The sequence below is a fragment of the Alternaria conjuncta genome (genome assembly GCF_024043145.1).
Source record: "Alternaria conjuncta strain BMP 0040 chromosome Unknown scaffold_26, whole genome shotgun sequence".
Lineage (NCBI taxonomy): Eukaryota > Fungi > Ascomycota > Dothideomycetes > Pleosporales > Pleosporaceae > Alternaria > Alternaria conjuncta.
The window spans coordinates 265,788-276,837 of NW_026250115.1; the positions used below are offsets into that span (position 1 = coordinate 265,788).

General features: G+C 53.7%; 5 protein-coding genes across 5 annotated transcripts; 4 read left to right on the plus strand and 1 right to left on the minus strand.

Moving 5' to 3' along the window:
- Positions 1-452: 452 nt before the first annotated feature.
- On the minus strand, positions 453-1,729 carry J4E85_010832 (uncharacterized protein; the record flags this gene model as incomplete). Its single annotated transcript, XM_051475036.1, has 3 exons — positions 453-1,412; positions 1,458-1,545; positions 1,596-1,729. The coding sequence occupies 3 exons, from the start codon at positions 1,727-1,729 to the stop codon at positions 453-455; spliced, it is 1,182 nt and encodes a 393-aa protein (XP_051321253.1).
- Positions 1,730-1,996: 267 nt separating this feature from the next.
- On the plus strand, positions 1,997-2,761 carry J4E85_010833 (uncharacterized protein; the record flags this gene model as incomplete). Its single annotated transcript, XM_051475037.1, has 4 exons — positions 1,997-2,002; positions 2,082-2,127; positions 2,183-2,457; positions 2,516-2,761. 4 exons carry the CDS (start codon positions 1,997-1,999, stop codon positions 2,759-2,761), a joined length of 573 nt encoding a protein of 190 aa, XP_051321254.1.
- A 466-nt stretch (positions 2,762-3,227) lies between these two features.
- On the plus strand, positions 3,228-4,085 carry J4E85_010834 (uncharacterized protein; the record flags this gene model as incomplete). The annotated part of the gene is made up of 3 exons (XM_051475038.1): positions 3,228-3,234; positions 3,292-3,414; positions 3,499-4,085. 3 exons carry the CDS (start codon positions 3,228-3,230, stop codon positions 4,083-4,085), a joined length of 717 nt encoding a protein of 238 aa, XP_051321255.1.
- A 738-nt stretch (positions 4,086-4,823) lies between these two features.
- J4E85_010835 (uncharacterized protein) lies at positions 4,824-5,547 on the plus strand (the record flags this gene model as incomplete). The annotated part of the gene is made up of 3 exons (XM_051475039.1): positions 4,824-4,856; positions 4,923-5,004; positions 5,135-5,547. 3 exons carry the CDS (start codon positions 4,824-4,826, stop codon positions 5,545-5,547), a joined length of 528 nt encoding a protein of 175 aa, XP_051321256.1.
- Positions 5,548-9,399: 3,852 nt separating this feature from the next.
- J4E85_010836 (uncharacterized protein) lies at positions 9,400-11,050 on the plus strand (the record flags this gene model as incomplete). Its single annotated transcript, XM_051475040.1, has 3 exons — positions 9,400-9,447; positions 9,497-10,609; positions 10,703-11,050. The coding sequence occupies 3 exons, from the start codon at positions 9,400-9,402 to the stop codon at positions 11,048-11,050; spliced, it is 1,509 nt and encodes a 502-aa protein (XP_051321257.1).

Here is an 11,050-nt window from a genome sequence, read left to right on the forward strand (position 1 = left end):
CAACGCACAAGTTGGCTTACCTTTACAGGCATGATCGGTATATGCATGCGCGTCGCGCGTTTTCGGTTATTCGATATACCAAGGTGGTCGCACGTGTTTCGTTTAGGAAGCGGGGACGGGAATATCTTCAACTCTGAGGAACGCGACTAAGATAACTGTGTTGATTGTTGATGCGTTGTGTATATATCCCGGGGTACGTCAATCGGAAGGCGCGTCCGAGTCGCGTGGGTGTTGACTAGCGTGGCTAGCGCAAAACACGACTCTCGTCCTATCACCACGGTGATCTTGAGTATCCTGAGACACAGCGCCCCACTTTCTTGTAGTGTATCATCACGACTGCGATCTTTGGGTGGTGCGGATCTAGTCTTGTCGCATTACTTTTGCGCATTCCGATGGTATCATTTCTAGCAATTCGCTCTTGTCCTCGTTCCACTACTAGTGTCGCGAACGTGCTACTTCTTTCCGGTCTCCAACAGTTCAACACCTGTCCTCACAACGCCGATCGCTGCGCCCGTCTGTATGGCTTCGTTACCACCTCCACTTAACCTGTACTCGATGTCTGCCAGACCCGCCATCCAAGTCACCATGACCTGCGGCGGCACGTCGTTGCTGACTAGCTCCTCGCTGATCGCCGTCAGAATATCTGCCAGCGCGAGTCCCTTCATGATCTTCAGGTTATTGACCGTGCGCAAGCACTCTGTCATGTCGTTCTTCGATAGTAACGTCTCGATGATGTACTTGATATCTGACGGGTGTGGTGCTGCTATGCAGTCGTAGATGGTCGTCTGCGTGATCTCGTCGCGTACGATGGTAGATGGGTCGGGTGCGGGCTTGCCGGGTGTCTGAAGCGGCGTGCTTGATGCGTGGCAGGCCTGTAATACGTTAAGCGCTCGCCTCATGTCTCCTTTGCTGAGCGTGACAAGCGAGTCGGTTGCATCTTGCGTGATGTTGACCTTCTCCTCCTCAATGACCTTGTCGACCAGATTTCTGATGTCCTGATCCTTCAGCGGGGAGAATCGGAACCTCGTGCATCGTGATAATAACGCTGGCGAGAGCTTGTGTGTGTAGTTGGCGATGATACAGAAGCGGGTGTTCGCGGTGTACTTCTCCATGATTCGTCGCAGGGCCATCTGCGCGGTCGCAGTCATGGCATCGGCTTCGTCGAGGATAATGAGCTTGAACGTTGCCAACGATGAGTCTCCTGCCTTGGGTGTCGCAGAGAAGATCTGCTTTGTGCTACTGAATGTCTTGATCTGCTCGCGCACAACGTCGATACCTCTGTCGTCTGATGCGTTCAGCTCCAAGACCATCTGTCGCATGTTCTTGTTTCCGTATATGCGGCGTGCGAGGGCGAGGACGGTCGATGTCTTTCCGGTACCCGGAGGGCCGTAGAGGAGGAGATGGGGTAGTCGCTGGTGAGGTTAGCGAAGCGATATTAAGGCAACTTCAGACCGTACATTTGAGTCTACAAACTTATTGATGGTCGCTATTATGTCCTTGTGGCCTTCGACGTCATCGAGTGAATTTGGTCGGTACTTCTCTACCCTGTCTGATATTTAGCAGGTGTGCAGAAGACAGCAATTTTTCAGCCTCACCATGGCAGGGAGTCTTCAGCTTCAACGGGTAGATTTGCGGCGCTTCTCTTGCCCTTCTTCTGGTCTCCGCCGAAAGTTATCGAGTTGTCCACCGCGGGCGCGTCCACGTCCATCTCATCTTCGTAGTCGGACATTTCGATAGCTGGAATAACGATTCAGAGAGTCTCTGTATGGATTGAGGTAGAATCGAGGTAGCTAGAACGTTGATTGGCGGTTTGGAGGCTGTTAGTAAGAAAGTCGAGGGAGACGCGCCGCGCGCAGGGACGCGTTGATGGGGCGGCTTAGTCACCCCCCGCTGCTCAGCCCTACCAGCACACCTCACCGAGCGGAGCTGCGCCGTCACCTCCGCCGAGCTCCCAGAACACCGCCAGACACCAACAAGCTAGGCGACAACACCCAAGATGCCGGTGAGTTATAGCATCGCTTCTTCAGATTGATGCCTCAGGGTGGTATCGAATATGTTGAGCGACAGCTAACACCCTCTAGGCCTACCACTCCGTCTTCCTCGATGAGCCCAATCAGCAATTGATTGGTACAGCTATACCCTCCAGCTTCGGCGCGGGCATAAGTGACTGACGACGCATCAGGCAACTTCGCTCTCCTCCCACTCCGCACACGTACCCGCGGCCCTGCCATCCAGCTGCCAGCTCTACCTGCCGATGTCACAGAGCTCACCATCGATGCCTCACACGAGTCGTACGATCCGCTAGACGAGATCCTTGCCCTCTTCCGCGCCAACACATTCTTCCGCAACTTCGAGATCAAGGGGCCCGCCGACCGTGTCCTCATCTATGGCATCCTATACGTTAGCGAGGTACTGGGAAAGATCAAGCCGGGGATGAGTCGGAGAGAAGCCGAAAAGGTATGCTGTCGGGAAGACGGATGAAGAAGGTGGGCGCTGGAAGCTGACTATGTGGCAGGCTGTCATGAACATTGCGCTGGATACCAACTTTGCGATTCCGGGCGACGCAGGCTTCCCGCTCAACCAGGCCTTCGAGGCGCCAGCGGACAGGAACGGAGCGGAGGTGCTGCGACAGTACATCATGCAGATGCGACAAGAGTTGGCGACACGGTTACTGAACAGAGTCTACGCGGACGAGACAAACACACCCAGCAAGTGGTGGCTCAGCTACACCAAGAGGAAGTTCATGGGCAAAGCATTGTAGATGAGCATGGACTTGGTTACTGCGTGGTTGAGGTTGTGTGACAGATGTCGCAATCAATGAACTAACAAGACATTCTCTGGTTTGCGACAATGGTGTAGTACTACCTTCTCATCATGTTCATGTGTCTCTTCCGTCAAAACATTTCGACCGATTTTAACGTCCCGTGATTTTGTACAATTTCCAGGGTCTAGTCACGCGCTGACGTCATGAGCTCTTGCCCTGCACTACCTGCGTTTGGGCAGCAGGCGCGGACGCTGGCGTTCTATTTGCTTGATCGCCGAAGCCTGCACTCCTGCCGCAACATCAACGCGCAACACCCATCTTCTAATTTCTAATTCTTTATTGTGCGCGCACTCGATTCGGCGCGGTCATTTTCAGCTGCCCTTGTCATCGCTCGCTACACATGCCCGGGCTGCCCTTTGGAACTAGTGACATGTCAGCTCCACCGACAGGCCAAACAACAGAGATGCAGGGTATGCCAAGACTACCGGAAGTTCTAACCTGATGTCAAGCGCTAACACATGTCGAAGAAGAAGATGAATGGACCGATGTGTCCGACGACATTGCTGGACTTGGTTTGGACGGCCATGGCAAGCCTGACGATGAGAGCAACAAACCGCTTTCTGAGGAAGAGCTTGCGCTATTACCCAACAGTAAGTCTTTCAACTTCACGAACATCAGTCCCGTGATAGCAAACCCCGACGCACGCCATTCAAGGTGGTTAGCTGACCACGCAGTGCCCATTCTCTTCAGCAACGACCTACCACCATGCGGTCTACTGCCGCAACTTGCATACGAGAACACCGTCCATCGGCTGCGCAAACTCTGGCTCGAGCGCGCCCACCAAGAATCCGCGGACATCCCCCTCCCCAGTCTCTGCCGCTTAGTCCTGGACGACCTCAAAGCCGAAGAAGAAGAGCTCCCAGCCGGCAGTCAAGCGGGAACCAAGAACCGCACTCCTTGGCGACGCGAGACCGTCTTCCAGTACGAACTCCGCTGGGCCAAGTACTTCGTCCGGGAAGCCGAGACCGCGGAGAAGAGAGCCACAATGACGGAGAAGCAGCTCGATAAGCAGGACTTCATGGATAAGATGTACCCGATACCTAAGGAGTTGAAGATCTATGTCAACAACAAGAAGAACCAGAAGATGGTGTCGGATATGTGGAAAGAATGGCATCACAAGAAGAGGGGGACTGTGGAGCAGGAGAGTGCGGGGCTGGGTGTTGGAGGTGCGAAGGATGAGGATGCTGAAGCTGCTGGGGATGATGTAGAGGATGATGACGAGCAGGATGGGCAGAGACAGTTTGTTGATCCGACGGCTTAGGAGCTGAGTCGGCAGGAACTTCATGAATGGCTGCTGGGGTTGGGATTGTGAAATGACCTGTAACAGTATCTCATTCTTGAGAGTATTCGGTACCTTGACATTTTGGTTTTGCACCTCCTTCTATATCGAAGAAAAACAGCACGAAATGTTGGGCCTGTGTCTGTGTCTTTGTGCTTGCAACAAGGGCCTAGTTAGAGGGGAGTAGATAAACTAACAGGGAGATATTGGCAGCTTTATGGCAGTGAAGATGACTGGCCAACTGCTATCAATGTCAAGTACCCCCAACACGCGCGGCTCACTCACTGATCTTCGCCAGACCAATGCATTCCTCGCTCCTCTAAGTACTGTCCAGCGGCCCATGTTGTTCAAATCCACCTTCACCTCGCTTCCACCACCACGCCTTATCATCAAGCGAGCTGCTAGCGCCATCTCCACTGCCATAAAAGTGCCAGTCTCTCACCTTCACCTCGTCTTGCGCTCTGCCTCCCCAGCCCCGCCAGCAAGATATAAAACCCTGCTCTTCCACCTTCCTTCCTTTTCTTCCTTTCCATCCCCATCGCACACTGTCAATCGCCCTCAACGCGTCTTCATCAAGCTTTCTTCTTGCCTTTGCTCTTGCATAGCACTTAGCTTCGCTCACCTCTTACAAACAAAACACCAGAAGTGAGTTCATCTAGCTTATGCTATAGCACATATACTGACTAGTACCGCAGAACAACCTCCAGCACTACCGCCAAGATGGTCAACTGGACTGCCGACAAGGATCAGATCGTAAGTTCATCTCGCGCGCCGCTGGCGTGCCATCAACTTTGTCTCAGCTGCTGACAGGGGTTTCAGATCCTCAAGGGCATCTTCAAGTTCCACGATATCAAGAGTAGCGCTCCGCTCCTCAAGTACTTGTCTGAAGAGATCGGCGGCGGTAAGTACATTCCAGCTCTTGAGTGCCATCGCACTGCCCATGTCCACACTCTATTGGACCTCCAACTATTCCTTCAGGGCGCCTCCGCCTCCATTCCTACCCATAGCGATTGGGGCTAACACGTCCTCAGACTGTACCCCCAAGGCCGTCTCCCACCGCCTCACCAACATCCGCAAAGGCGGCACCACCTCCGCCAACGCCGGCACCGTCGCATCACCAAGGCCCGCTGCTTCCAAGCCTAAGACTCCCCGTTCCAAGGCCAAGCCCGTTCCGCGTAAGGAGAAAGCTGTCTCTGAGGACGCCGACAGCGATGGTCCCCAGGGTCTGATGGATGACGACGAGATCCTCTCCCCCACTGCTTCCCGTGGCAAGCGCACGTTGAACGGCAAGCGTAAACCTACTTACGATGAGACAAGCGATAAGGAGGAGGAGGAGGAGGTCGAGGTTGAGGACGAGTATGTTCCGATGGCTAAGCGGGTTAAGGAGGAGCCGGTTGATGAGGAGGGTGTTGTCGTTGAGGAGCTCGCTGAGGAAGAGGTCTAGGGGCTTTTCTGACTGCCTTGGTTGGTGGCGTATGATCTGCGACGCTGCGAACTTTGTCCACCGAAGGGTGCGAGGGAAAGTTTCATGGTTTGCGTTTCGGCGTTCGGTGGTTGGAATGACGGGTTTATGAACTGGTGATGACCTTTGGGTTTCAGCATCGGGAGTTTGAGCTGGCGTTATCTGCATGGGAGAGGTCGTGAGGCTGGATGGGCCTACATGGGGTGCATCAACGGCACGCGTGGTATATGCGCATCCATGGATGACCAACTCTTTACTATCACAGACACAAAGTTTCTGAATATATCTCCTCCCGAGGTCTATTCGCATGAGTTTCTTACAGATGATGTGATCATTTTCATGATGTTAAAGGCTATGTGAAGGATATGTGGTAGGCTGAAGATAGCTTCCGGGGGTGGAAATGCCCACAGCTGAGACTATTGCGCTGCACTGCAATCTCTAGCGCGAATGAGTTTGTGATGGGTGCCAAGGCCAGGTGCACTGCAATCTTTAGCGCGGACGAGCCTGTGTGCCTGCACAGGTGGATGCAAGCTAAAAGTCATTGGCCAGGCGGGCCGTAAAAGGTTGGACGTTTCTCGCTCTGACTGGTGTGCACTGCAATTTCTAGCGTGAACGAGGGCTCAGGTCGCGCCTGATGTGGTCAGCCACCTGAGAGCAGCGACGGGGGCCTTTTCTGCGAGCCGTTCTGACTGGTGTGCACTGCAATCTCTAGCCTGGACGAGGGGTCAGGTCACGCCTCTTGTGATTAGCCATCGGCCATCGTGGAGCAGTGACTTCGGTCTGTGAGACTGCACAACTCTGTGTGGGCTCAAGAAGAGGGCTGCGCTCCATGAGCCGCTGGGCCGTGTCGTTGGTGAACGTCGTGTGGAAGTTGCGTTAGTGTTGTCTCAGGCGCGTGGATTGCTTGAACTCCAGGGCTCTAACTACACTTCAACCGCGCATTTGATCGCATGCGACATCAACAGCCGTTTCAATGCCACAGTCAAAAGGCGCCTAGCTGCGGCCTCACGCATGCGCCCCGCTACGCGATGCCGCTACCCAGATGAGGTAGGAGTTGGTCTCTGCACTGCAATTTTTAGCGCAGAAGAAGAGGCATCTGAAAGTAGTCGCTAACTAGATCCGGAATCGTTCTGACGTGCAAAGGGATCTGACAGGTGTGGACTGCAATTTCTAGCGCACACGAGTACATATGCGAGAAGACGGCCCTGCAGCAATAGTTAAACGCTTACTGGGAGTGGCCGGGCGCCTGCACTGCAATTTCTAGTGCGAAAGAAAACTTGACGAGATGGAAGTACAGGGTGTGCTACATCTCTCGACCAACGTGCCTCGCCACAGTCACTAGCCGTACAACACTAATCACACTTCTTAGGTCTCTAGGGTGAGGGAAGCCTGGGGCTCAGCACGATGGAGGACTCTCGCTTCCAGAATGAGGCGCGCTCTTTTGGGCACAAATTGCTTCAGCCTGCTGTCATCTTGGGCACGCTGCACTGCAATCTCTAGCGCATATAAGTGAGTGTTTAAGGAGGTGGCCCGTTAGCCACAGCTAGAACAACTCTAGGCGTGCATTCTGCACTGCAATCTTTAGCGCGAAGAAGCACCTGATAAGAGGCAAGGCGCAGACATTAAACTTGGACTGGGCTTCTTACTTGCACTGCGTTTCTAGCTTAGACAAAGAGGACGTATGAGGTAGCTAAACGTTATGAGGCATCAAAGGCAGATATAATGTAACATCTAGTGCGAACGAGCACATCTGGATATATCGGTTGCTGTTGAGCTAGAACGAAGGTTACTTGCCTGAGGATAAGCCTGCACTGCAATCTCTAGCGCAGACGAGCGTAGGTAGACGAAACAGATGCGCTTGATTGGCTGCCATGTTGCATCACCGGTGAACGTCCTCCAGCGGAACGCTCAGCCACCACCGTCTCGGCACGTAGAATGCGTATCCCTTGGGGCCTGGGCCATACGAATGTGACTGCACTGCAATGACTAGCGCGTACGAGTGTACGTGGTGGTAGAAAGGTTCGCTTGATTGGCTGCTGTGACACTGGTGAACGTCCTGCGGGGGGACGCTCAGCCACTATGGTCTCGGCGCGCAGCCTGCGCATCCCCACCAATGTCAGCTCCGCAAGTGGAAGTCCTTCGCAAAGGCCCTCAAACCGGTCAGGGATTCCTTCAAGGGTGGGCGTTGCACTGCATTTCTTAGCACGGACGAAACCATATACGAAGTATGACGATGACGAATCGGCTGTTCAACGTAGCGCGTCTCTGCAGCCACGACTATCGGTGTTGAAGAAAAGGGCAGTTGGTTACGATAAGGCTGCGATTAGTCCAGACCTACGGTATATTCCAGCATGCTGGAACTACAGACCACGTTGGCTTGGGCTCTTGCACTGCAATCTCTAGCGTGAACGAATACCCATCTTGTAGGAGGAGCCCACACCTTCCCACATCAACAAGATGTGCATCATCATCAGCGCGGCTTGACTGCTATGTACTACAGTCCTCAGCGAAAGCGTTGGTAAATGCGAAAGAGCGGCCTCCCGAGCATTGCCTTGATATGGACTGGATCGTACGTTCGGCGCAGGAAAGGGCATCTGGGTCGATAAAAGGAGTGTGTGAGATGAATGGTACTCGTTCGGAAGTCATACAGTGCTGGTTTTGGCGTTGCGCTGCAGTCTCTAGTGTGAGAGGGGAGGACGCGGGTATGGACTGTTTTACCGCGGTGTCGCTGCACTGCGATTCTTAGCGTCGAAGAGCACATGTAAGTCACGTGAGCGGAGAAGCATGAGCTGGACCTTGGGAGCTGCCGGCTGGCCTGACTGATTTCGTCCGATAGCTACTGCAACGGCACTGCAACCTTGAGCGCGCACAGTACGTCTGCACTGCATTCCATAACGCGCCAGAGCACGTGAATACCTACCTTTGCATTGCGATCCTCCGTGCGGAAGAGCAATGATTGTTTTCCGAGACGCGAGTGCGCGATATTCTGGGTGTCTCGACCAATTAGCGACAAGGAGTTCACCCTGCGCGTACCGACGGGCTTTCGCACTGCTTTCCCAATACAGATAGATCACGTCTTCGTTGAGAAAATGACCGACGGGATGCTTGGTGGATTGCGAGGCTGAAAACACCTCGCGCGGAACAGATTTGGTGCGGTAGAGAACACATCTCCTTGGAGGCTGATAACGTTCGTCCTACGTACCGGCTTGGCGTTGGGCACAAGAGATTACGCCGATCGTGGGGTATGTAGAACCGAGCCAAAAGCTTGGCGCGACCGGATGGCTAGCAATGACATCCGTTTGGAAGCACTAGACGAAGAACGTACCTGCTACATCCCAGCTTAACACTCGCACTAAAACCTCCAATACGGTATATGCGCGCTCAACGACGCAACGGCGCGTGAATAAGGACGGAAGCCGGAGCAGTCGCGATCCGACCCTAGCGTTTCCCATCGGAGATTTTGGCAGATGTCACTCTTCGAGGCTAGCGCCCGGAAACATTCGAGATCCGACCGTTGTGCCTGGTCGTTCACCACAGGATCATCCTCTCGCGTACGGATGGGGTCCACGCAAGATGTCAAAGCGATACGTCGGCAGGCATCATACAGTCTGTAGAAGCCATGGTTGAAGAGACAGGGTAAAGAGTCTTGCTACCCAGGGGGTTTTGCCGCAGGGCATATATAATGTCGTCCTCCCGTGCGGAGTGGTATCGCCATCGTTCTACACATATCCGCATCACATCTCACGTCGCGGATTCGAGGACCAGGATTTCTGTCTTCCAAGCCGCCGTCGAAGTCACTCCACATCTGATATCATCTTCAACCTGTCGACAGCGATGTCGTTTCAGAAGGCTGCAGCTGCAGTGCTGCTTCTGGTCGAAATTGTAAGTGTTCTCATCTCGCTGATGCAATCACCCTCTAACGCTTTCTCAGGGTGTCGTCAGTGCAATCGGCGTTGCAATCTATCGTCTCTTCTTCCACCCCCTTCGCAAGATTCCTGGACCGAAGCATTTCGCCGTTTCCGGGATCCCTCTGGCCATCGAGAACAGCATCCAAGGAACTTTCGCCAAAAAGGTCCTGAAGTACCATGAAAAGTACGGTGACATGGTGCGTACTTCGCCCAACTCCATATCCATCAACGGAACTATTGGATGGCCTGAGGTTTTCGGATTAAGTCGCAGTGGCCGACCCGAATTCGGCAGGTGGCATGAATTTTACCAGGGCGGAGACACTTCACGCAAGTCGATCTTTCCTAGCAGCAGAGAGGACCATCGACGTCAACGCCGTGTTATGGCACATGCTTTCTCCGATGCTGCTATCAAGGGTCAGGAGGCGTTGATCATGGAGTACGTCGACAAGCTCTTTGCCCACCTACATAAAGACGCCGCGCAACACACCCCGACGGACGTAGTCAAATGGTTCAACTTCACCACCTTCGACATCATCGGCGATTTGGCCCTGGGTGAATCGTTCCACTGCCTGGACAGCAGCGATTACCATCCATGGGTTTCCATGATATTCGCTGGCATCAGAGCTGGCGCGCAAATTGTTGCGTTGATGAAGATGCCTGGCCTCAGCTGGATCCTACGGCTGATGATCTCTAAAGAGGACATGCAAACGCGTCATAACAACAGGATCATGAGTGACGAGAAGGTAGAGCGAAGGCTGGCACTTGGCGCAGCACCCGGCGGCCGGAAGGACATTATGACATACATCCTTCGCAACAACGACGAGAAGGGCATGAGCCATGCAGAGATCCTGGGCAACTCCGAGGCTTTGATCGTGGCTGGCAGCGAGACGACAGCCACGACACTCTCAGGCTTTACCTACTTCATGTCAACGAACCCGCAGGCTTTCGAACGGCTCCAGCAAGAAGTTCGGACGGCCTTCGCCAACGAGAAAGATATAACGATGTTGTCTACTGCGCAACTCAAGTACCTGCATGCCTGCATTGAGGAGACTTTACGAATGTACCCGCCCGTTGCGGATACGCCTCCACGTGTGTCTCCTGGCGAATACGTTAACGGCTATTGGATTCCCAAAGGTGTAAGTCATTCCAGATCACTTTGCCTGTCATCCATCAGTCAGACGAAGTACTTCGAATAAACATGGACAATCACAGCTAACAACACCTCTCAGACTCTTATCACGATCTTCCAGTGGGCCGTCCACCACAACCCCAACAACTTCGTCCAGCCCGACTCCTTCATTCCCGAACGCTGGCTCGGCCCAGACCATCCTTACCACGACCCACAGTTCAACGCAGACAAGAAGTCTGCCTTCCAACCCTTCTCTTTCGGCCCTCGGAATTGCATCGGCAAGAATTTGGCTTATAACGAGCTGCGCATCATTGCTGCTCGCTTCATCTGGAACTTCGACCTTGAATTGCAAGTCGGAAGTCACGGTTGGCCGGATAACCAGCGGGCGTTCTTCGTCTGGGAGAAGGACCCGTTGTGGGTTCAGTTGAAGGAGGTGGAGAGGAACTAG